The sequence below is a fragment of the Sarcophilus harrisii genome, chromosome 3 (genome assembly GCF_902635505.1).
Source record: "Sarcophilus harrisii chromosome 3, mSarHar1.11, whole genome shotgun sequence".
In the NCBI taxonomy this organism is placed as follows: Eukaryota; Metazoa; Chordata; class Mammalia; order Dasyuromorphia; family Dasyuridae; genus Sarcophilus; species Sarcophilus harrisii.
In genome coordinates, this window is record NC_045428.1 from 1149418 (window position 1) to 1175167 (window position 25750).

Sequence of the window (25750 nt, forward strand, 5' to 3'; positions counted from 1 at the left end):
CTGAACCCGGCCTCCAAGGGGGGGGCCGCCTACACGCTGGAGACCCCGTGGTGGGGAGCAGGCGAGGAGCCCAAGCCTGTGGCTCTCAGTGAGGGGGCGCCTCCCAGCCCGAGAATTGGGCCGCCCCCACCTCTTCCCGGGGAGACCCGAGGCCCCTTTGTGAGCCAGCGCCGAGAGCTCTGACAGAGACCCCTGACGGAGACCCCGCTGTCCTCGAGGGAGCAGGTGGCGGATGGGCCGCTGTCCGCCCTGGCCACGCCCCACAGGAGGCCCCGCTGGCTGGGACGTGGAGATTCTGGGCATCCCCCAGGTTCCAGCCGCCCCGCGCCCATCCCGGAGCAGGCCCCAAGCGCCGCTCACCCCCTCCCCGGCTCTTCCCAAGGAGGGCTGGACCTCAGAAGCCTGCTCAGCTGGGACCTCCCTCCCATGCAGGCCTGGCTAGCCCCGCCTCCCCTGGCCCTCCTCCCCGGGGGGGGGGGGGAGCCCCTCGCGGCACTGAGGGCGACCAAGGCCCCAGATTCTCGTGGCTTTGGGCCCTCGGCGCAAAGGCCTGAATTAGTCCAAACAGGCGGGGGCGGAGCCGGGGGGGGGCACGAGAGCCGGCCCAGGGCCGTTTCTGTCCTGAGAAGGAGCCCCCGGGACCCCCCCCTCCTCACTGACTCCTTCCAGGGAGCCCATTGGCTGAGCCCACCATGGCCGCGCCTCAGGACTTGGCCCGCCAACCCCCAGCACCCTCCCGCTGTGGCTGCCTCTGGATTTGGGGAGGTTGGAGCCCCCAGATGGCCTTGAGACACCGTGAAACAGGGAGGGTCCCGGAGCCCCCGGATATTTGGGGTTTGATACCCCTGTACCCCACACCCGGCCTCCATAGCAGCCCGGAGGACTCGGAACTCCTGGCCGCCTGTGCCCAGTCAGGGCTGTGTCCAGCCCTGCTCCCCGCCCTGTAGCATCATGTCCAGGACCCAGGGCCAGCATGCGGCAAGCCCCTGGAGGAGCCACCCCGGCCCCTGGAGGAGCCAGCCAGGCCCCTGGAGGAGCCACCCCGGCCCCTAGAGGAGCCACCCCAGCCCCTGGCTGCTCTTTCCTCCCCAGGCCCAGCCCCTGAAGCCCCGGCTGACTTACCAGCAGGATGTCGGTGACAATGGCCCAGTTGAAAGAGAGAAGGAGCTCCCCAAGGGCGAGGAAGGTCTGCGGAGGGAAAAGCTACTGTCATTTCAGTCCTTTCTCCACAGGAGAAGCCTCTGCCCTTGGGTGTCATGGACCCCCAGAGGACGCCCTCACTGGCCCAGACTGTGGGACCTTAGACAGGCCCTGCCCGCTCCAGCCGGCTCCGAGCCCCCTTGGGTTCTGGAGGGAAGCTTTGGCCATCCCAGGTCAGGATCCTAACTTGGAGCCTCAGAGGCCTCCCGCTTCCCTGCGCCTCCAACCCAGTGAGAAAGCAGGGAGCGACCCCCCTGCTGCCCACCTCCTGAGAGCCCCCAACCCTGGCCCCCTCCCGCCCCCTCCCCCACCTCCTTGGTCCCCCTGAGGTTTCCCAGACCACCCCCACCCCACATGCCTGGGACCCTCCCCCTGCTCCTCCCCTAAAAGGCAAACTATTTCCTTGTCCATTTGTGGGAAGGCTCTGAGCGGCCATCCCAGAAAGCCCTGCCTCCTCCCCTTCCCCCCCCTCCCAGCGCCCCTCGGGCCAGGAGGGGGTCAGGGGTCAGCCGGTTTCCCCACTGCCCAGAGGAGGATTGGTTGTTAGTGTTTCTAGCGCATTCACAGAGTCCGTGGGGGCTAGAAGCGCTTCACAGAGTCTCACTTGGCCTTCCCAACCAGCTCAGGTGGAAGCCGCCGTCATCCCCCTTTAGGGATGAGCTCCCCGAGGCCCGAGCCCCCAGGGAGCCCCTGACCGGAGCCGAGGTTGGGGCTGGGGCTCTTCCTGGGTCACACGGCGGGAGGGGCCCTGGCACATTCCTCCCAGTAGCCACAGAGGCGGGAGCCTTTGTCCTCTGTCCCTTGGGGGCGGACTCGCTTTTCCAGAACAGCCGGGCTCTTGTCACCGAGAGCCCGGTCTTGGCCAACACAGGATGGGTGAGGCCCTGAAGTGACAGGACGGGTTTTCCAGGCCCTTCTCGGCCGCGGGACTAAGGTGGGTCTTGGACAAACATCCGAGACGTTGCAGCATCCTCGGGACCAGAGCCGAGCCTCCCCGGGGGAAATGGAGGGCCGGGAGGACTTCCAGGGGTGGAGAGAGTGGTCCCCTCTCCATGGGGGCTCATCCCTCCTTCACAGGGCAACCCGGGCTGCCCACTTTCTGGCCCCCCACGCCGGGCACAGTGCCCCACACAGCTGGGCTCACCCGTGTCATCTCAGGCACCCAGATGTCTTCTTGAAGCCTTTTCCCCAGGGGCTGGGGGGCTCTGACCTCTCTGACCACGTGCCCTCCTCTCCCCAAGGAGTCTGAGTCACTGGTGCAATGGGGCCACTTTCCTGGAGGCCACAAGGGACCACCTTCTTGGGGGCCACATGGCCCTCTTTCCCAGCCACCCCTGGGTTGCACTCTCTGTCCTTCATTTTGCTGCCGTCGGGCCCCATCACTGGGAGAGTGTTAGTCTCCAAAGGCTGGATTTTTGTCAGGGGTCCCAGTCAGAGTCCCTGCACCCATCCGGCTCATCTCCACTCTCCCATCACTCTCTGCGCCCGGGTCATCATCCGCCAGGGGAGCCTCTCTCCTGGCAAGATGTGAGCACGTGTGGATTGTCCACCCGATTGTCCATCCCGGTCCTCCAGGCGGAAGCTCTCCATCTGCCCGGAAACGCCGGGAGAGTCCCTCCCGCCATGATGGGGTCTGTGTAGGAGAGGACCCGCCCAGGGAATCTGCTTCCACCTGCACTTTGCAGGGGGTGTGGTTGGGACAGAGCCTGCTGAACCATGTGCCCGGCCATCCCTGACGTGACTGAGAAATGTCGTGGCATCCTTTCCATCCCAGCATCCTTCTGTCCCGGCGTCCCTTCTGTCTCAGTGTCCTTCCATCCCAGCGTCCTTTCCCCCGGCGTCCTTCTGTCCTGGCGTCCTTCTGTCCCGGCATCCCTTCTGTCTCAGTGTCCTTCCGTCCCAGCGTCCTTTCCCCCTGGCGTCCTTTCCATCCCAACGCCTGCTGAGGAGTCTTACACGCTGTGCCCTTCTCCAGCTTGGAAGGGACAGTCAGCTCTACCCCAGAGAAGGAGCAGCCGGGGACCCCCTGCATGGCGCGCCCTCGCTCCCGGCCTCCAGAAGAGCCCCCTGACTTGGAAGGCTCAGAGGGAGCGGCCTTGGTTAGCTTAGCTCTCCAGAGCCTCAAGAATTCACCTCGGCCGGACTACGGTTTGCGCGGCTTCATGTGAGAAACGGGCCCTCGATAGGGAGAATGGGGGCTGGCCAAGGAACTGAAAATGAACAAGAGGCGTCTCTCTGGTGCGCTAACTAACCGGGCACAATTTACAGCGGGCAGACAGCCCCAGTTCCCTTTAAGCTTAGAGATGGTTCCAAAGGGAAGGGCCAGAAGTTACTGAGCCAGAGGGAAAGGCCCGTCTCCAGCCTTCTCCCCAGTCCGGGGTCCTCCTGGCTGCGGCCTGCTCGTCACAGAGACGAGAAACTGCCGAGCCGGCCCCCGACAGCCCCCCTAGATCCAGGCCGGGTCGGGGCCACTGGCTCTGAGTCTGTGGGCCCCGTGACAGAGCAGACCCGGGCCCAGCTACTGCTCATCCTGGGACCGAGAAAGTCCAGAGCGTTTGGCCACCGATCCCAGGAGGAGGCCGGGGAGACATTTCAACAGATTCTGTGGCGCCTGCCTGTGCCAGCCTTTGCAGATTCGTCCCATTTGATCTTTACAACTTTGGGAGGTAGGTGCTATTATTATCCCTATTTTACAGATGAGGAAATTGAGGCAAATGTGCTGAAATGGCTTGCCAAGGGCCACGCAGCTGTCAGGGGCCGGGGCTGGATTGAAACTCGGGTTCCCATCCACTGTGCCCCAGCTGCCAAGAAAGAAAGCAGGATGCCCACTCGGGGGGAGTCGTGACCAGCCTTTGCAGGCCTGGCGGTGGCACCTAGCCACCTCGGCTCTGTCCCCTCTGACGGGCCCCTCCTGGGAAAAACAAAATAAGAGCCTCTTCTGCCCTGAAATCTGCTACAGAAACCCAGTCCCGTCTCCCGGGGACTGTGGGACTGAAGGAGAGGCCGGGCCAGGAGAGACAGGCAGACCACGAGCCCCATCCTCCCTCCAACAGCTCATTTCCTCTGTCAGCTGGCACTGCTGTGGGCCCAGGTGCCCACATGGCTCCTGGGGAGCCGGTGAATGGATGAGGGCAGAGGATGCCAGGCCGTTGCCAGGCTTGCCCACAGCTCCTAATTGAGGGAGCGGGTGCCAAGCAAATCAAGGGCATAGCATGGCTCCGGTGCCAGTCTGAGAATGGGGGAGGTTGGCTTGGTGTTAACTGAATTCTCCTTCTCACCCTGGAGCACCAGTCTCCAGCCTGCGACAATTTTACTGTCTCCTTCCGAATAACCCTGCTAGGTGGGGACTCGGGCATTCTTCGTCCCATTTAGAGAGAGGAAAACTGAGGCTCGAGAGGAAGTGGCTTTGGAAGGATGCATCGGTCCGACAAGGAACCAAGGCCCAGAGCAGGGGAGTCACTCCCCAAGGTCATGCAGGCTGTCTCCCCTGGCCTGGGATGCAGACCTGCAGGCCCTCCCAAGCCAGCTGCTTCCCAGCACCCCCAGCATCCCCCAGCCCCAGCCTCCTGAGGGGGGCCTGACCTCCACCCTGAGCAGGGGCCCTGATGAGGGAGGGCTCCCCAAAGCAGAGCCCCCGAGGGTGGGCAGTGAGCCCCTGTACTTCCGCAGAGAAAGGGAAGTACCTGAGGGAAGCAGCCCCAGGGTTGGACTGGGCCCTGTCCAGAGTGCTGATCTGGCACCTCACGGTCCAGCTCCTCACTCAGGACCCCCACTGACCTCTTCCTCCAGGCTTTTCTTCAGTTAAGTGAGGGAGGGCTGGTCCCCAAAGTCCCTGAATCTCTGCTCTGATAACCCCCAGACGGCTCTGGGTCCTCTTGGTGCTAGCCCCACCTGGGGGGGGGGGGGCAGGGAAGGATTCTGAGCTGTCCTGCCCTGACAAGGGCATACCCTACCTGACGCCAGGCTCTTATGCATAGGGCTTCCAGGTCACCCCCAAACCAAAAACAGCCACCCCCAGATTCCCGGGAGACATCCAAATACGAAAAACCAAAGATACATGGGGAGGACTTCTTTGGGGGTGTCCCTTACATAGTACTCTGCCCCCCGACTCCCCACTTTGGGCTTTGGGGTGGTGGCTCTGAGAACACGATGAGGGCCCCTTTGTAGCCCCCGGCCCCGCAGTGGGACGGCCTGAGTCGTGCTGCCCCTGCTCCGGGGTCAGTAACCCTTTAGGGGCCACAAGCATTTGGGGGGGGCAGGATCCCCTAACGCCAGCCCCGGGACGGGTCAGTGTGTGGGGTGGGGGGTGTCTAAGAGCTCAGAGGCTCAGACTTCAGCCACTAATCGGGCCGCGTCGTTGCCTCGCTTGTGGTCAAGATGGAGCCGGGCAGGCCGGTACGAGAGGGCAGATTCTGCCAGAACCAGATAAAGCACGGACGGGGAACGTGGAGCAAGATAAACAGGGCAGCGTTTATCCCCCCACAGTTTTTGGCCAGTAAGTGCCCGCCCCCAAGACTCTGGGTGACCTTCTGCAGCCAGTCTCTGCCGGAGTTTGATTCCCCTGGGCTCGCCCATCACACTGGTGGAAAGGTTTGGCCCTGGTGGATGAGCAGACCCAAGATGCTGGCAGAAATTCGGCAAGAGGTCTCCCGGGGAGCGCCCAGGAGTCGGCCCCAGGCATTCAATCCCCTTCTCGGGGACCTCAGCCAATAAACAGTTACTATGTGCCAGGCGCTGTGTTAAGCACTGGGAATACAGAAAGAGGTAAGCGCCGTCCTCGCTCTCAAAGAACCTGTGACCTAGTGAGGGAGGCAGCTCGCACATGTGTACCCCCAAAGGGAAGCAGCTCGCACGTGTGTACCCCCAAAGGGAGGCAGCTCGCATGTGTGTACCCCCAAAGTTAAGTGCAGGATAAATAGAAAGCAATTAAAGGAGGGAAGGCGGTAGAATGAAAAGGGAAGGAGGGAGGCTTTCTGCAGAAAATGCGATTCTGCTGGGACCTGAGGGAAGCCAGGGAGGCCGGGGGCTGGAGTGGAAGAAGACGAGCGTTCTAGGCCTGGGGACGGCCACCGAGAGTGCCCGGGGCTGAGACCCAGAGTGACCTGTCCGTGGGACAGCCGGGAGGCCGGGATCGCTGCACCAAAGAGGAGTGCGGAAAAGCAGGGAAGGTGGAAAACAGGGTGGGACGGGCTCTGAATGTCAAATTTTATATATTTGATCCTGGAGGCAACAGGGAGCGCCCGCAGCTTATTTAGAAGGGGACTGTGCTTTACGAAAATCACTCCAGGACGAATGGAGGATGACTGAAGTGGAAATGGAAGCAGGTGGACCCAGCAGCAGTTATTGCCAAGCTCCAGGGGTAAGGAGGTAAGGGAAGGTAGGAGGGGGCAAGGGTTGGTGGGGAAAGAGAACGAGTTCTATATTGGGCCTACTGAGGGTCAGGGGCCTGCTGGACATCCATTCTGAGATGTCGGAAAGACAGGCAGACATGGGAGACGGGAAGTCAATGGAGAGGCAGCAATCATCAGCGTCGGTGGATCCAACATGGCAGAGTGAGAGGAAGTGTTTTTCTCTAGCTTGCCCAGCACACCTCTTTTTCTTTCTTCCTTCCTTCCTTCCTTCCTTCCTTCCTTCCTTCCTTCCTTCCTTCCTTCCTTCCTTCCTTCCTTCTTTCCTTCCTTCCTTCCTTCCTTCCTTCCTTCCTTCCTTCCTTCCTTCCTTCCTTCCTTCCTTCCTTCTTCCCTCACACCTCTTTCACAACAACCTAGAAAACCCTCTAGTCAGAATTCTGCATAGAAAAGCCAAAACAGAGTCAGAGACAGACAAAGAGAGACAGAGAGAAAGAGAGAAACAGAGACAGAGAGTGACAGGAGGAGACAGAGGCAGTGAGACACAGAAAGACAGAGAAACAGAGCAGAGAAGAAAGGAGAGGAGAAAAGACAGACAGAGACAGAAAGACAGAGAAAGAGACAGACAGTAAGAGACAGAGACAGAGAAAGAGCCAGAGAGACAAAAACACACAGAGGGAACAAGCACTTGGCCAATGAAGGGGCCTGAGACTGAACATTAGGAAGCACTTGGGCCAGAAGTGAACCCAGGAGATCCTGAGCTAGCAGTGGGAGCAGGAACAAATGCCATCTGGCAGCTCTGCCCTCCTTTGCCCAGGTCCAGGTCACAGACAGAGTGGGTAGGGGTGGTTGAGAGGAAGAAGAGGGCCCAGCTAAGTACTGAGTACAAATTCCAGAAACTTAGCTAAGCAGCTGGGAGCCCTGGAGCAGAGCAGCGCCTCAGGACTGGCCTTTGGCCCCACATATGCCTGCAGTGGAGTGACAAGGCAGGGAACCGAGACCAGAGGAGCTGGCAGTTCAGGAAAGCTGAGCCTGCAGAACCTCCTGAGTGACTGAGTGACTTTCCACATGTCATTGGAGCCAGCTTGCAGAGAGAGAGCACAGAGCAGGAATGGGATGAACAGCTCCCTCTCCAGATCACACCCTTTGAAAACTCTGAAAGCTGCAGACCTCCAAAGTGAGCTGAAAGCAGCTCAGACCAGACATCCCCTCCCTCCCCGGAAGTTAGCTGCTCCCAATACCAAAGTCCAGAGTCAAGAAATAGGCTGAAAGAATGAGCAAACACAAAAATAACCTAACCACAAAGAGCTATTGTGATGACACAGAAGCTCAAGACATAAACACGAAGAAGAAAATGACTCAAGAATATCTACAAATAAACTCTCAAAGAAAAATTGCCTGGCCAGAGCCCAAAAAGAATTCCTAGAGTTAAAAAAAAAAAAAAAAAAGAACTAAAGAAGGAGCTAAAATGATTTTAAAAACCAAACATTAATTACAAAAGAAATCTTAATAGATTTAATAATAACTTAATAATAACTAACAACAGCTTAGTAAAAAACAAAAAACAAAACAAAACAAAAAACAGGTAAAAAAGCTCACTAAAGAAAATAAGTCCTTGAAAATTAGAACTGGCCAAATGCAATATATGGGCTTCATGAAAATCATTTTTTGATAGACTTTTTAAAAAGTCCAAAAACTAAAATTATAGGAGAAAATGAAATATTTCATATAAAGAAAAATCTGGAAAATATCTCAAGGAATAAGAACCACTGTACTACCTAAAACCTGTGAACAAAAATAGAGCCTAGATATCCTATTTCAAGAAATTATAGAGGAAAACTGCCCTGCTATTTTAGAACCCGGGAGAAAAATAGGATGAAAAAAAATATACTGGTCACTTCATGAAAGGAAAATTAAAGCTTCTAAGAATACTACAGACAAAATTCAGAACGCTCAGGTCAAGGAAAAAATGATGCAAACAGCCAAAAAGAAACAATTCAGCATCATACAAGATTTAGCAGCCACCATCATACAGGAAGATAAGTTTGTAATATAGTATTCCAGAAGGCAAAGGAACTAGGATCACAACCAAAAATAGCTTGCCCAGCAACATGAGTATAATCCTTCAAGGGGAAAATAGATATTTAATGAAATAGAGGACTTTGAAGCATCCCTGATGAAAAAAGCAGAGCTGAATAGAAAAGATATTCAAATACAAGACTGGAGAGAAATCTGAAAAGGTAAGCAAAGTGAAAATGCTCAAGGGACCAAATAAAGCTAAAGTGTTTATGGTCTTATATGAGTAAATAACATGTAACCCCTCAGAACTTTGCTATTACCAGCAGTCTAGGAGAGAATCTAATTAGACAAAGAGCCTGGGTGTGATTCTATTATGTTTGGATGATCTCAAAAGAAAAATATGAGGGTGAGGAAGAAGGATGTGCTAATTGAGTACTGAAGGGAGATGAATAATGAGGAAAAATACATTATATAAATGGGATTTGCAAGAGTTTACACAGTAGCTTAAGGGATAAAGGCAGTCAATGGCTCAGTGGTTAGAGAGCTGGCCTTGGAGTCAGGAAGAATTGAGTTAAATCCAATCTCAGACACTTCCTGGCTGTGTGAATCTGGGCAGGTCATTTAACCTCCGATTATCTAACAAAATCGATCCACTGGAGAAGAAAATGGCCAACTACTCCAGTATCTTTGCCAAGAAAACCTTGAATGAGATAACTGAGAGTCAGATAGGACCACAACTACCAAACAATAGCAAAAATTAAAGGAGGCAGTGGTCAGAAGCAAAACAGATATTTAAAGAAGGAACAGGGTAAAGCATAGATGAATAGGATGGACATAAATATGGTTAGCAATCATAACTGAATCTGAATGGGATGCATTCAGCCATATAATCGAAAAATGGATTGGAAGCCAGAATCAAACAATGTGTTGTTTACAAGAAATATATGTGAAACAGTATATTAAATAAGGGGCTGAAGCAGAATCTGTTAAGCCTTGGTTAAAGCAAAAAGGCAGAGATAATAATCATGATCTCAGATAAAGCAAAAAGGGAAAATAGACCCAATTAAGAAAAATACAAGGAAACTACATATTGTTAGTAGGTACCATAGACAATCAATATCAGAATTGGTTATATACATTCAATAAATGGAATATTATTTAAATTCATAAAGGAAGAGTTAAGTGAGTTACAGGAGGAAATAGTAAAACTATAATAGTGAAATCATCAATTTACCTCTCAGATCCACATAAATCTAAATAAAAAATAAATGAGAAAGAAGTTAAGGAGCTAAATTAAATTTTAGAAAACACAGATATGATAGATATGAAGATAGATATGATATGAAAACTTAGATCTGAAGAATACTGAATGGGAATAGAAAGGAGTATACTATTTCTCATGTACATGGCACCTTCACAAAAATCAATCACATGTTAGTACATAAAAACCTTAGAAAATGTAGAAAAGCAAAAATATTAAATGCATATATTCTGACTGAAATGTAATAAAAATTCCACTAAAAAAGGCCTTTGAAGTCTAGATTAAAAATTAAGTGGAAATTAAATAACTTATTCATAAAGAATGAGTGGGCAAAAAGACTAATCTTAGAACAACCAATGATTTCATTTAAAAATTATGACCACAACAAGACAAAATACCAAAATTTGTGGGATGCAGTCAAAGCAAAACATAGGGGAAAAAAATAAGTCTCTAACTGTTTACATAAATCAAGGAGAGAAAGAGCATATCAATAAACAGGCATGCAACTAAATAAATTCTAAAATGAACAAATTTAAAATAGAACTAGAAACACTTTTTTAAAAGCACACAATAAATTAGACAAATCATTTGTAATCAGATTTTTTTTTAAAAGAAGAAAACCAGTATTGCTAGTATCAAAATGGAAAAAAAAGGTAAACTAACCTTTCACTTAAGAAACTCTTTTGCCCAATTATGTACCAATGAAAACTGAAAATCTAAATGCAATGGAGGAATACCTACAAAATTATAAATTGCCCATATTAATAGAACAGGAAACAGAATATTTAAATAACCTTATCTTAGATAAAGAAATGATAAGAGAAAAAGGAAAAGCCATAAATTAATTCCCTAACCCCATCCCCACCCTACCCCAAAGACCTGGTGAATGTACAGGACAATTCTACCAAACATTTAAAGAACATTTCATTACTATGTTAACTCAAAAAATAGGTTAAAAAAGGCATCCTACAATTTTTTTTCTTTGACACCAATATAGTCTTGAAACCCAAACCATGGAGAGTCAAAATAAAAAAAGAAAACTACAAATCAACTTCCCTAATGAATTTTGATGCAAAATTTTTAAATAAAACATTAGCAAGGAGATTACAGCAATAAATCACAAAGATTATACACTAAAGACCAGTCTGAATTTATAACAGGAATACAGGGATGATTCAACATTAAGAAAATTATAAGTATAATTGACCATATTAAATACAAAAACAATGAAAATCATATGATTATTTCAACAGATAAAGAAAAATGTTTTGACAAAATACAAAGCCTCTTAAAAAATTAGAAAGCCCCCCCCAAAAATAGGTATTTCCTTAAAATGATGAGGAGAATCTATGTAAAATCAAGAGCAAGAATTATTTGTAATGGGGAAAAACCAGAAGTCTTTCCAATAAGATTGAGGAGAACCAAGGATGTCTATTATCTTTGTTACTATTCAGTAATGTACTAGAAATGCTAGCCACAGCAATAAGACAAGAAAAAAAAATTAGGAATAAGCACAGGCAATGAGGAAACAAAACTATCACTTTTTGCATATGATATGATGATTTTCTTAGAAAATTCTATGGAGTCAACTAAAAATCTAATCAAAACAACTAACAACTTTAACACTTACAAGATATAAAATAAACCCACACAAATCATCAGTATTTCTATACATTATCAATCAAACTCAGTAGGAAAAGATAGGAAAAACATTCTACTTAAAATAACTGCAGACTGTATAAAATACTTAAGAGTCTACCTTCCAGAAAGAACCAAAAACAACTATAGGAATACAAGTACAAAACACTCTTCACACAAATAAAGACCGAGCTAAATAATTGGAGAAATATTAATTGCTCATGGTTAGGCTGAGCCAATATAATAAAAATGACAATTCTACCTAAATTAATTAACTTATTCAGGGACATACCAATCAAACCCCCAAAGAATTTCTTTATAGAGTTAAAAAAATAATACAAAATTCCATCTGGAGAAACAAAAGGTCAATAATATCAAGGAAATAAATAAAACAAAATGAAAAGGAAGGGAGATCTGCAGTACCAGATCTTAAACTGTACAACAAACCTGTAATCATCAAAATAGTTTGGGCTCAGTTGAGAAATAGAGTGGTCAGTGGAACAGATTTAAGCATACAATATCCAGAAGCAAAGGAGCACTATAACCCAATGTTTGATAAGCCCACAGATCCCAGCTGATGGGTCGAGAATCCACTATTTAAACTGTTGGAAAGCAGTTTGCAAAAAACTATGTATAGATATCACATAACAAGATAATCTCCAAATGAGAACATGATTGAGATATAAAGGATGATGCCATAAGGAAATTGGTAGAGTATGGAAAAAATTGCCCGTCAGATCTATGGATAAGGGAAGAATTCATGACCAAACAAGATACAGAGAGGTTCACATGAGAAAAATGGATAATTTGGATTACATAAAAGTAAAAAACAAAACAAATGTAACTAAAATGAGAAGATCAGGAAGCCAGGAGGAAGGGGAAATGGAGCAAATTTTCTAACAAAAGCCTTATTTCTAAAATTTATAGGGAACTGAGTCAAATTTACAAAAAAAAAAAAGAATTATTCCCCTATTGATAAATAATGAAAGGATACGAGTAAGCATTTTCTCAGAAGAATTCAACGTTATCACTAGCCATATGAAAATTCTCTAACTTGTTAATTAGAAAAATGTAAATCAAAGCAACTCTGAGCTATGACCTCATATACAACAGATTGACAGAGATGATAAAAAAGGAAACAAGCAGAACCAAGAATTCATTGTACACAGGGACAGCAACATGGTGCAATGATCAACTAGGAAAGACTCAGTTGTTCTATGTGGTTCACTGATCCAGGGAAATCCCAAAAAAATTTGGACAGAAAACGCCATCTGCATCCAGAAAAAGAACTAGGAGATTGGATGTAAAGTAACACATGCTATGTTCACTTCTTTTTCTGGTTTTTTTTTTTTTTTTTTTTTAATCTCTCCCATGGTTTTTCCCTTTTGCTCTGATTTTTCTCTCCCAACATGATTCATAAAGTAATGTGTATTAAAAACAAATAAATTTATTTGGAAAAATGTTTTGTGGAAATTTGTTTTGTGTGAATATACATACATGTTTGTAATGAGTTTTGTATTTCTTACCTTCTCCGTAGGTAAGGAAGAAGGAATGGGATAAAAAAAATTTAGAATAGAAATAAAATAAAATTGATTTTTTTCAAAGAGAACATCATCTCAACTGTGATGGGCTTGGCTTTTTTCAACAATGAAGTGACGGCAATTCCAATAGATTTGTCATGGAAAGTGCCATTCACATCCAGAGAGAAACCAGTGGAGACTGAATAAGGATCAAAGCGTAGCATTTTCATCTTTTTGTTGTTTGTTTGCTTGTTTTTTTTTTTTTTCATTCTCAGTTTTTTTCCCTTTTGATCTGATTTTATTTTGCCCAGCATGACAAATATGGAAATATGTTTAGAAGAACTGCATATGTTTAACCTATATCAGATTGCTTGCTGTCTTGGGGAGGAGGAGTGGGGAGAGGGAAGGGAGAAAAAATTCGGAAACAATGTTTTGCAAAGATGAATTTTGAAAATCACCTTTGTATGTATTTGGAAAAATAAAATACTATTAAAATAAAAATTTATAAAATGAAAAAAAGAAAATCATTAGCACCAAAATGGTCATTAAATCTACAGAGCTAATAAGATTACCAAGAGAACAAAAGAAAAGAGAAGAGGAGCCTGGCCAGAGCCCTTGGGCCCCTATGGACAAAGGTTGGAATTTGGGCATGATTCCTCAAAGAAAGCAGAGGAGGAATGGTCCGAGAGAGGGAGGGGACTAGAGCATAAATGGGATGGGAGTCACCTTTGCGGAGATCACTGAGAGTAGTGGGATGTTGACATGGGCTGTGTCCAAGTTAGGCTCCAGAAAGATGTTGCTGGTTGGCCCCCAAAAAGCCCCCCGGCTCTGCATGGGTGGGGAATTGGGGTCTCATCCCATTTAGGGTTTGTGTTTCTTGTCCTTCGCATGAGCTGACTCTCTAGGGGCGGAGGGGAAGGATATTTGGAGAAGCAAAGATGCCGCATAAATGAAAGCCCTCCATAAAGGTTTAAGCCATCTCGGAGGGCTGGAAATCTGAGGACATTTAGTACCATAAGGGTCAAGGGCCTCCTTCAGCCTCAGTCTGCTTCACAGATAAAACCAGGAGGGGGCTGGGGCCACGTCCCACTTCCTGGGAAAATCGGTGACCTGGGAAGCTGAGTGGGCCCGAGCGACCCCACCCATGGGCAGCATTGGGCTGCAGAGGGAGAAGGCAGCCATCGGGGCCACCCTGCCCCTACCCCACTGCCTGGGGCAACCAAGCTGGAACTGTGTCCCATTGTAGGAAGGTCATAAATGTAAAGCTGACCAGGAGCAGGCGGCTGGGGCAGGGACAGGAGGGACAAACGGCCCAAAGGAGAACGACTGGGGAGTTTGGCCATGGGCTCGAGAGCAGCCGCCACCGGGAGGCCAGAGAGGGGACGACTCTCAGCTGGTTTTCTGAGTCCGCCCTGTAGGATGCCCGGGTGATGTCCCTTGCCCAGGGCCCGGACCCGCCTTCCTGGTTTGGGGCAGACACGTAAGAGGACAAGTGTGTGCCGGCTTCCCGGCCTCCCCATTCGTCAGAAAGCAGCCGGGTGCTGGGCCGGGGTCGCAGAAGCCCCCTCTGAAGCTGTCACTGCTGTGGGGTGAAAATTCTGTCCCCCCCTCCCAGGGAGGAGCATCGCTGAAAAAAGTCGCCCTCCCTCTGCTGGGACCCTCCATGTCAGGTGACTTCTGGAGCCCTAAGGGCCCCCCCCAAGTCTCTGCATTCCTTTCACTCAAGGCTTGGATCCCCTTTAAACCTCCCTAGAAAGGCTCCATTGGGAGGCTGGGGTGAGTGGGTACCGGCAGGGGGAAGCAGCCCCCCAGGGGGTACTGGGGAGGGATGGAGGAGCAGGGAGGTACCAGAGCCCCAGAGGGGGCAGAGGCCGGGGTGGGGGTGGCGACAAGCTCGCGGCCTGGCATGGCATCCCCCGCGTGCCCAGGCTCTCCCTCCTACCAGTGCCCGCCAAGCTGGCATCTCCAACAGGGCCCAAGGTGCCAGGGCCTGCAATCTGCCTCGACCTAATGAGCTTAATTTAATTTAGCTCACCTCTATTAGGCACCTACTGTGTGCGCGGCTTCACACTTAGTGCTGTTGGCAGGGCCTGCCAGACCAGCCAGGCTGTCCACCTCGGAGACAGCTGCCCCGGCACTGAGTCACCCAAATGGACAAGAGCCCAAAGCTGCCGCTCGCCTCCCGGCTCCTAGGCAAAGGCCCCAAAGCAGACTTCCAGGCGGTCAAAGGTCCTTCTCACTGCCTGGCAGGGAGCCAGGGAGGTGGGCAGAAGGCTGAGGTGGGCATGGGGGCCGGGGCAGCACTCACCCTTGTATACCCCCAAGCATAAGCCAAGAGCTATGTGTGGGAGGGGGCTCCTCCCTGCCTCTCCAGCCCACTGGCCCCCAGGCACAGCCCCTCAGGGAGGAGCTCTAGCCCAAGGCCCACAGGAAGCCTCTCCAGCCAGGACCCCCTTCCTGCCCTCTCCCCTCCAGCCCCTCGGGCCAGCTCCAGCTCCTGCCTGGGCACCTTTGGCCACGCTGGGCCCCCTGCCTGGAATGCCCCCCCCCGCTCACCTCCCCCCCTCAGTCAAGTCTGCTCAGACATCACTTTCCCCGGAGGGAGGCCTTTCTCCCAGGCCCCCCATTTTGTCTGTGTCCCCCTTCACTGAGGACAGGCTCTGTCATTTTTTGTGACCCAGGCACCGGAGGAGGCCCTTCCCAAGAGCTGGTTCCATAGAACTGGCTGGGGGGCAAGACAGGAAGTCAGCTGGGTGGGCCTGGCAGTGCCGGGGAGGCAGGCCTTCTTTTGGCCCCTAACCCACCTCCCACACAGACCCTTTCAGGCATTCCCCCTCCCCTGTTCTCCTCTCTCTATTTCTCTTTTCCTCATCTTCCTCTGTCTTCTCTTCATTTCTTCCTCCCTTTCTTCCTCTTCTTTTTTCTTCTACTTCTTCCTCTTCCTTTTTCTTCTTTCTCTTCTTCCTCCTCCTGTTGGTTTTCTTACTTCCTCTTCTGCTTCTTTTTTCTTCCTCTTCCTCTTTTACTACCTTTCTCTTCCTTTCTTTCTTCTCCTCTTCCTCCTTTCTTCTTTTCTTCCTCTTCTTTCTTCTTTTCTTCCTCTTCCTCCTCCTCTTCTTTCTCATTTTCCTCCTCTTCCTCTTCTCTCTCCTGTTTTCTTCTTCCTCCTCCTCCTTTTCTCCTTTCTTCCTCTTCCTCTTCTTTATCCTCCTTGTCTTCTCTCTCCTCTTTTCTTCCTCCTCCTCTTCTTCTTCCTCCTCCTCCTCTTCCTCTCCTCCCTCCTCTTTACTTCCTACTCATTTTCTTTCTCCTCTTCTCCTTTTTCCTCTTTTCTTCCTCCTCCTCTTTCCTCTCTTTTCTTCCTCCTCTTGTCTCTTCTTTTCTTCTCCTTTCTCCTCCTCTTTTGTCTTTTCTCCTCCTCTTTTCTTCTTCTTCTCCTCTTCTCTCCATCTCTTTGTCTCTCTTTCCCTGTTTCTCTTGTCTCTGTTCTGTCTCTTGCCTCTCTGTTACCTCCCCCAGCACTCTGCCCTCTCCCACCCCCACCCAGACAAACCTGCTTACAACAGGTGACCCCAGATCTTTGAAAGCACCAAGACTACGGCCCTCCCTCAGCCCTTGGCCCAGGCCTCCCTGCCACGTCCTCCTCCTCCTGCCTTGTTTCAGAGGGAGGCAGCCTTGGATCCCACCCTTTCCTGCCAGGCCCTGCTGTGTCCCCAGCCTTCCCTTCCTCAGGGCAGCTCATCCCGGACCCTCTGCCCGGCCAGGGCTCACTCTGTCGCCCCCTCCCCCTCGCTGCCACACTCTGGAGTCTGCCCTGGGTCCTCGTCCCCTCTCCCTGCCTCCTGAAGGCAGCGACCTCCTGGCTGCGCTTCCACCCCCCCACCCCCCAATGGAAGCAGGGAAGAAGCGCTGTGCCTGCGCCTCCGGGCCGGCTTGCTCCTGTCCATCCGTCCGTCTGTCTGTCCATCTATCTGTCCGTTTGTCTTCTGTCTCAATATATTCTGTATATGTCTATTTGTCTTTACATACCTGCCTTTCTTGGTACGTATATACATGAGTGCACAAACGCACATCACACATTCATGCACATGCACCACACACATGCGTGCATCGTCAGGGTCACCCCCCTCTGGGGACCCGTCCCCGTCACCTGAGCCACGGCCACCTGGCGGAGGGTCCAAGCCGCCCCCACCCCAACAGGGAGCCCAGCTCTGGCCCTCTGGCTCTCAGCTACTCTGGGCCTGTTCCCAGCCCGGGGGAGGATCAGAACGGCACGGACTGATGGGAGAACTGCCCTCTGGGAGGGGGGCCCAGGGAGAAGGGCGGGGGCTTCCTGTTGGGGAGAGGGAGGGAGCGTTCATCACTGTAACTGGTGTCTTGTGGCAGCCCGGCAGGCTCCTTGGCCAGGACTGCCCCTGACAGGAGGAGAGCTCCCCAGCACCATGGCCAGCGCCCCCAGCCCGGCACCACCGCCAGCACCCCCCGCCCAGCACCACGGCCAGCGCCCCCAGCCCGGCACCATGGCCAGAGCCCCGGGCCCTGCTGAAGGAAGCCAAAACTGTGGGACCGGGCGAGGGGAGGGAGCAGGAGACGCTGCTGCCTGGTCCATTTGGCGCCCAAGGCTAGCCAGGGCGTCCAGCATCTGCCCGGACACAGTCTCTCCAGAAGCTTGGGGCCGTTTCTGGCTCGGTCCTCTGTCCCCGTTGCTCCCAGGGCCACCCTCAGGTCTCCTGAGGACACCTGGGCTGGTCCTGGCACCTGGCGAACAGACACAGCCCCATCTCCCACCCCGAGAGCTCCCCGATCTCTGGTGAGCTTCATGCCCAGGGCGCTCGTGCCCAGTTCCTCGGGCACGTCTGAGAGCCAGAGGCCGGTTCGGGGAAAGAGGCCATGCCCCGTGAGGAGCAGATGAAGGCGGCGGGGATATGGAGCCGCTGCAGGGCTGCCAAGGGGAGCAGAATCGGCTGGTTCTGACCGGCACCTGGGGCTGGGACGGGACCCGGGAATCCCGCAGAATCTGGTTTGGCATCAGGTCAGGAATAGCTTCCTCCCCATCAGGTGGTGGAGGAGTGCAGAATGCCCCCCCATGGGGAGCCTTTGTGCCAACCCTGGGTGACCCCCCCTTCCATACTGAAAGCCCTTGTGCCAACCATGGGTGACCCCCTGCACCCACCAGAAGCCTTGGCGCCCAGCCTGGGCGGCCTTCCGGGGGGCTGGCTGCTGCCCACAGGGCCCCTGAGGTCCTGCCCATCTGGATCCCAGGCGTGCCCATCAGGGCCTCCTCCAAGCCCTGGCAGGCCCCCGGGAGCTCTCCTCATTGCCACCTTCTTCCTCATCCCCGGCAGGCTGAGTGCCCGAGCGGCACAGGAGCCGGTGCCAGGGAAGCAGGTGCCAGGCACAAGGGGAGGGGGAGGCGGGGCTGGAGAGGCCCAGGCCTGGACCTCAGTCACGGGGCCTGTTTCCTCATCCACAGTCCCCCCCTCCCAGCTGCCCAGGGATGGCGTGGGAACAAATGGCCCCCGGGGGGAGCTCTTGGCGCCTCCCTCCGGGCTCTCCCCCAGCCCCCACTCACGTAAGCCTCCAGGAGGGTCCGCTGGGCCAGGGTGACGGACAGGAAGAGGCAGGGCGCGGCGGCCAGCAGGCTCCCCGCGCACACCAGGGGCTCCGCCGTCGGGGTGAGCTTCTTGAACCTTCTCGCTATCTCGGCACCCAGGAGGACCCCGACGAATCCCGTCCCGACCGTCAGCGCCCCAAAAATCAGGCTGAGGGGAGGAGCACGGGAGCCTCTGTTAGGGGAGGACAGGACGTGGCCCCCGCAGGTGTTGGGGGCCCCCTGGGGCCCGCAGGAAGAGAGCAGTCCCCAGAGCCAGCGCTGAGGCTTCCTGTGGGATCTGAGCAAGTGACTTCCCAGAAACCCAGCTTTCCTGTCTGTAAAATGGGACTCACCGTTAATCCCAGGCAGGAGAAACAAGAGGCAGGGAGGGCATCCCCCCCCCAACAGAGCCCAAACGAGGGCTCTGGTCCCTGTCCTGGGAGAGCCGGGAGAGCCAGGAGAAGGCTGATGTCCAGCAGCCACAGAGCCGCCCCGCACCCCACCCCAGCCCAGCCCCAGCCCAGTCCCCCTGCCCAGCCCCTCTCCCATCACAGAAAGCACCACTGATTCTTCTGCACTGGGAAAGACAAATCCTTTTGCAAATACAGGCTAACACCCCCTCCCCCAGGAAGCAGCCCCCCTTGCAGGGGGCAATGAGCAGCCTCTTTCCTGAGTCACCAAGGGGGGCCCGAGTGTGATGGGGGCACATCTCCAAGCCACGGGGGCGCTCACGGGACTCAGACTGAGCCTTCTGCCTCCGGGGCCTCCTTTGGGGGGGGAGGAGGGCTGGCTACATCACCCATAGCATAACCCAGTTCCCTGCTCCTCCCCCAAACCCCTGTCTACTTTTATGAGTTCTTTCCACATTAGAAGCTTCTTGAAGGGAGGGACAGTCTTTCCTTCTCTTTCTTCTAACTCTAACCCTTTCCTCCCTCCTTCTCTTTCTCCTTCTCTCCCTCCCTCCCTTCCTTCCTTCCTTCTTCCTTCCTCCTCCTCCTCCTCCTCCTCCTCCTCTTCCTCTTCCTCCCTCCTTCAGCCTCTTCTTCCTTCTTTTCCTTCTCCTCTTGCTCCCTCCCCTTCCGTCCCATGTGGGTGCCCCCATCCCCTCTCCTAAGCCAGATCTTAGCTGGGTGCTCCTTCCTCCCCTCCCCCTCTTCCAGCTCAGGGAATTAGCTTGATTGGCTCTTCATTAAAGAACTCCTGGGAACAGCCCCGGGCCTGGTCCTGGCCAGCGGGGTCCACCGCCCCCCGGCCCCCAAAGGGACCCAACCCCCCCCCCCCCAAACTCATTACCGTGGTTTCCACCCCTACCATGACAGGCGGCCTTAATCATCCCCGGGAAGCTTTCTGCCACCTGCTGGGCCCCCCCCCCCTTTGGCCCATTCTCTCTATGGGTCAACCATCCCCAGGGACCCCCCCCAATCCACCCCCCTCAGCAGGGGATCCACAGACCTGTCCCAAGGGCCCCACCCTTTTCAACCCGGCAACTTGGGCATCCAGCACGGGGAACTCCCAAACCCGGGAACCCCACTTTTCTTACTCCCAAGCACCTTCCCAACAAATCAATCAACTAATTTCCCCTTTTTTTTGGGGAAACCCACTAAAACACTTAGGAAAGGGGGCCCACTCCCTCTCAACACCCAACTCCCCCCCCTCCCCTTTCCCCCCCCAACCCCAAACCCTTCCTCCCCTGCCCCCTCACCCCACACCAGCAAAAAAGGCACCCCTTTCCCCCACGGGGCGGGGCCCCGAAAGGGGGCACCGTCTCCCCTCTCACATGTCTCAGAAACAAGGACTGTAGTTCCCTCCTCCCAACCCCACCACCACTCAAGAGGGAGGGCTTGAAACCCCTAGTCCCACCCCCACCCAGATAAAACTGACTGAGGGCCCAACCCTTCCCCCTACTCAACATCATTGGCAGCCCTCCCACCACAAAACTCTTCTTCTCTCTTGGGCTCAGGTCCCCCAGGACCCCTTCCCAACTAACGTCACACTAAAACAGACCCAGGCCTCCCTTCTCCTCCCGGGAAAACAGCCTCATCCACCCCCCCCCCCCAAACCACCCCCACCCCCAAACTCCTGCCCCTCACCTGCCCCCCCGAGCAAAACTCAAACCCTAAACACTAATTTTCCAAAACTGGGCCCAGAAAAACCAAAACTCCAACCACAAACCAAACTCCCAAAAACCAAACTCCTCCCAAAAACCCCCCCCGCAAGACCAACCCTCACACCCCCCCCTTTCCCCACAGAGAAAAAAAAACCTTTCAACCCCCACCCCCCTCTTCCAAATCCCCCCCAAACCCTCCTCCCCAAAAAAATCAAAATCCCCGCCCAAAACCCAAAAACCACCCCAGCCCCCCCCCCCCCCCCACCCCATTTCCCCCTCAGGTTCCCCCCCCCCCCCAAAATTTCCTCCCCCCCACCCCAAAACAACCCCCCCCCCCCCCTCCCCACACAAACTCAACCCCATTTTTCCCCGGGAAAACTCCCCTAAACCCTCTCCCAAAACCCAAAACCCCCCCCCCATTTCACGAAAATAACCAAACCACTTTCCCCCCCAAAAAACCCTCCCCACAACCACCCCCCCCCCCCTTCCCCCCCCCTTGGGAAAACAGGAAACCACAACCCAAACAAACGAACCAAAACCCAGCAAAACACCCCTCCCCCCCCCCACCCCCTCCCAAATCCCACTCCCGCCCTTCCCCCCCCCTCCCCCCAAAAAACCTCAGAAAAGAAAACCCCCCCCCCTAAAACCCAAAACCCCCCCTGGCACACCCCCACTAAACCCCACTCAGAAAAAACCCGGCCCCCCTCCAACCCCCAAACCCCACGGAAAACCCCACCCACAAAACCCCACCCCACAAAAAACCCCCCCACATCCCCTCCCCTAAACCCCCCCACCCCCCAGGGAAAACAAAAAAATCCCCCTCCCATCCCCAAACAATCCCAAATGGGCTTAAATACCCACCCACCCCACCCCCCAAAAAAACCAAAAAACCCAAAACAAAAGGGGAAAAACTCCCCAACCCCCCCCCCCCCCCCCCAAAAACCCCAAAAAAAACCAAAAAAAAAGAAACACCAAAGAAAAAAAACCCAAAAACATCCAAGAAAAAAAAGAAAAAAAAGGAAAAAAAAAAAAAAACAAAAAAATAAAAAAAACAAAAATAGCTTAAAACCTCCCCCCTAAACACCAAACACTCACAAAACAAGAAAGAAAAAACAAACACCCCAAAACCCCCCAAAACAAAACCTTTCCTCCTCTCCAAAAAATCAACACTCCACCCCTCAACCCCCGGACAGGGGCCCAAAAAATAAATTCCCCCCCTCCCCCAATCCTCCCCCAAACCCCCTTCCCTCCCTCTCCCACCCCCAAACCCACCACCTCCAAAACCTCCCAGCCGAAAAAACCAAATCCCCAAACCTCCCCTCCCCACCTTCCGCACCCCCCTCAAATCTTTCCAAAAAAAACCAATCCAAAAAACAAAACAAAAAAAACCTGCCCCTCCCAAAACAAACAAAATTCTCCCCCCCAAAAAACCACCCTCCCCACAACAAACCCCAAACTCCACTTAAAAACAAAAAAATCCCAAAACTCCGAAACTCAAACCCAAACCCCCAAACTCCCTTTCTCCCCCATCCCCAAACTTTTAAATCTCAAATTTAACACAACAAAATTGCCAACCATCAATTAATCTTCCTTTTTTTCTCCAAAACAAAAAAATAAATTTCCCCCCCAAAAAAAAAAAAAAACAAGCCAAAAAATTCCTTAAAAAAAATAAGAAAAAAAAAAAAACTAAAAAAAACAAAAAAAACATTCTCAAGAAAAAAAAAAAAAAAAAAAAAAGTCTCCAAAAGAAAGAAAATCACCCCACCAAAAAAACCCCACCAAAACCCCCCCCAATTTCCCCCCAAATTCCCCCTCCCGTTTCCCTGGCCCCCCAAAGCAAAAACCCCCAAACCCACTCTTCCCCCCTCCCTCCCAAACCCCCTCCCCCCGGAACCACCCCTCCTCATCCAAAGGCCTTTCCTGGGGTCTCTCTCCCAAAGGGGCCCCCCCCCTACCCCCTACCTCCGGTCTCCCAAACCCCAAAGCTAAAAGGGTCCGGGGCCCTGGGTAAAACCCCCTGGGAAAACCGCCCACCCCTCATCTTACCTCCCCAGGACGTAAAATCACCTCGGCTTCCCCCCCCCCCTACCCCCAGGAAGCTGCCCAGGCTGCAGCTAGACCAGAGGACGATCCCGATGCTCAGAATGGCTTTCCGGCTGTAGCGGTCCCCGAGGTAGCCGAAGGCGGGAGCGGCCAGGAGCAGGCCCAGGATGAACACTGCGGGAGGAAGCCCGAGGGCCTGAGGCCGGAGCGGCTGGGCCGGGGGCGCAGCGGGGGGAGGGGGAGGGGAGGGGGGGGGGGAGGGAGGGAGGGAGGGGAAGGGGGGGGGAGGACGCCTGGGAAGCGGCCCCGCCCCTCGGGCTGGTGCTCTGGACCCCATGGCTGCGGCTTAAGGGGCTCAACCCCCCAAGCCCTCAGTGTGACAGGTCGCCCCGGCCCCTAAAGCTGGAGACCCGCCCCCAGGTCCGCTTTCCTTCAGTAACTGCAGCTAAGGCTTCCAGCCCCCACTTTCTGCCCCTCCTCTTCCAGCCCCCCCCATGGACTCCAGCCCCTCCCCCACCTGGGCTGCTCTTCCCTTAACTGGGGGCCCAGATGCCCGCCCCCCCCCATGCCTGAAGATCCCTCAGCCCTGGAAAGAAGAGGCAGAAGGTGGCCTTCTGGGGGGTCCCTGCGCTGGGGGGGGGGGCAGAGCCCTCCCTCAGGAAAGGGACAGTGAGCACCTGATCCTCGCCCTGACCTCCGACCTCAGCCTGCGTCCCTCCTTTGTGCCCATTCCTGGGTTGGCGGCTGGGAGCCTGAGCAAAGGGAGCAGAGGAGAAGGGAGGTCAGAGGCCACGGCCGCGGGGATGGGCTGGGCGGAGAGCAGACCATGGGCCCCAGGGCTGAGCGTCCCACTGGCAGGGAGAAGGAGCTCAGAGGGGATTCTGCCCTGGGCTTGGCCAGAGCCGCCTGCGCCTTCCCCCGGACCTCTGACCTCTGAGGGCCCCCAGTGCCCGCTCCCTGCCCAGTCTGGGAGGCCCCCATCATGGGGGAGGGAAGCCCCTGTTCTCTGTCCCCCAAGCTTAGTCATGGTATCCCCAAAGCTTGGGGCCGGAGAGGGCTGGCTAAGGGAGGCAGGGTCAAAGGCAGTGGGGGCAGCAGAGGCAGAGATGGAGGTGAGCCCACCTACTGCCCCCAGCCCCGGCGCCCCCCCTCACCTGTCTGCAGCAAGCCCGCTTCTGAGTCTCTGATGTGGAAATGCTTCTGAATGTCCAGCAGCACCCCTGAGAACCAAGAGACATTGAGGAAACTGAGGCAGCCCCAGTGGGGAGGGGGTCCTAAATTCTCCTCAGGGGGAGGGAGGCAGCTCGTCTTCTGTTCTGTCTCTCTGTCTCTTCTTCTATTTCTTTCTTCTCTTCTCTCTTTCTCTTTTTGTCCTTCTCTGTCTCTCTCTCTTTTTGTCCTTCTCTGTCTCTCTCTCTCTTTTTTTCTCTCTTTTCTCTCTTCTCTTTTCTTTCTCTTATCTCCCCTCTCTCTCTTTTCTTCCTCTCTCTCTCTCTCTCTGTCTCATCTCTCTCTCTTTCTCTCTCTTCTTCTCAAATTCTCTCTCTGTCTCTATTTCTTCTCTCTATTCTCCCTCTCTCTCTCTTGTCTCTTCTCTCTCTCTCTCTTCTTTCTCTCTCTTTCTCTCTCTGTCTCTTTTCCATTCTCTCTTCTCTATTTCTTCTCTCTTTCTCTCTCTCTCTCTCTGTCTCTTCTCTCTCTCTTTTCTATCTCTCTCTTCCCTCTATCTCTTTTCTTTTTCTGTTCTCTTCTTCCCTCCATTCTTTCTTCCTCCTCCTCTTCTTATTCCTTCTCCTTCTCCTCCTTCCTTCCTCCCTCTCTCTGTCTCTGTTTCTGTCTCTTTTTCTCTCTCTTACACATAAAACTTTCCAGTCCCCTCCCTAGAACCCCAATTCCATAACCCCCCTCAATCCAAACTCCCCAAACCCCCCAACATAAAAACAACCAGAACTTAAAACCCAAAATTATCCTAAAATAACAGGAAAAGGAAGGCCCAACCCTCTCTAAGGCACCCCCAATCTAGGAAACCCTCCTCTCCTTAGAACCCTCTTATGAAACAAGGCTCCAAAGGCCTGGGCCTGCCCTTTCCTCAGGAACGTAAAATTCTAGTTACTCTTTTTCAGGGTTAATAAATTCTTCCATTCACCTTCCCGATCCCTTCTCCAGATACCTCCTCTTTCAGCCAGAACAGGGCCTTTTCGGCTTCCCAGGCCCCTCAGGCAGCCCCCACACACTGCTCTCCCTTGGCCTCACAGCCGCCCTTATTCTGCATTCTGTGTGCCCCCCTACCTCCCCTCCCCGGCCGTGTGCCCCCCAGGTTACCGTTCCACAGACCCCCCCCCCCGTCCCCCCTCACAGGCTGACCTGGGATGATGGACCAGTTCATGTAGTTGAGCAGGTTGATGTAGCAGAGCACAGCCACAGCCCCATAGGCCCGGGAGCGGGGGATGCCCGGGGGCCCCTCCGGCTGCGGGCCCCCCGGGGAGCCGGCTGTTCCATAAAGGGGCAGCCCGGGCTGGGCTCGCAGGGAGGCGGCTTCCTCCCAGCCCGGCTTCTCCATGTCCCTCTGTGTGGAGCGGCCTCCCCTGCCCCAGGGCCCGGCCTCCCCGCCTCGGCTGCCTCGGCACTTCCTGTGGCCCCCGAGTCCTCAAGAGCAGCCACCTGGCCGCAGAGCTGGGGCCCCGGGGCCGGGACTTCCTCATTGCGCCCATGTCTCTTCCTCTGAAGACTGAGGCCGGATATCAGCAACCATCGGCCCTGCGTGGCTTCCTGCGCCCCCCGGCCCGCTCCCCCCACGCTGACCTTCCCAGCTCCCTGTCCTTCCCGTCGTCCCCCGGCAGACGCCCTGGCACCTGTCCCGGGACACCCGCCCCTGGACTCTGGGTGGCGCTGCCCTCGTCCCTTCTGGACCACAGCGGGGGCGGCACACCGGAGGCGCCTAATGTGTGCGAGCAGAAATACCTGGAGCACTGGGACCTGGCCACCAGGTCCTCTGTCGCCCCCTCCCCTCAGTCGCATCTG

At 53.5% G+C, this 25750-nt stretch overlaps 1 protein-coding gene across 1 annotated transcript in view; it reads right to left on the bottom strand.

Annotated features, from left to right (window-relative positions):
• Positions 1-25539, bottom strand: part of SPNS3 (sphingolipid transporter 3 (putative)) — a 37607-nt gene extending 12068 nt beyond the window's left edge. Inside the window, exons 1-6 of the mRNA XM_031957316.1 lie at positions 25094-25539; positions 23884-23949; positions 22776-22903; positions 22649-22671; positions 18559-19156; positions 1123-1188 (exon numbers count right to left, since the gene is read on the bottom strand). Coding sequence (XP_031813176.1) covers positions 1123-1188; positions 18559-19156; positions 22649-22671; positions 22776-22903; positions 23884-23949; positions 25094-25289 — 1077 coding nt within the window. The 5' untranslated portion in view covers positions 25290-25539. The remainder of the gene's footprint in view (positions 1-1122; positions 1189-18558; positions 19157-22648; positions 22672-22775; positions 22904-23883; positions 23950-25093) is intronic.
• Positions 25540-25750: the final 211 nt, after the last annotated feature.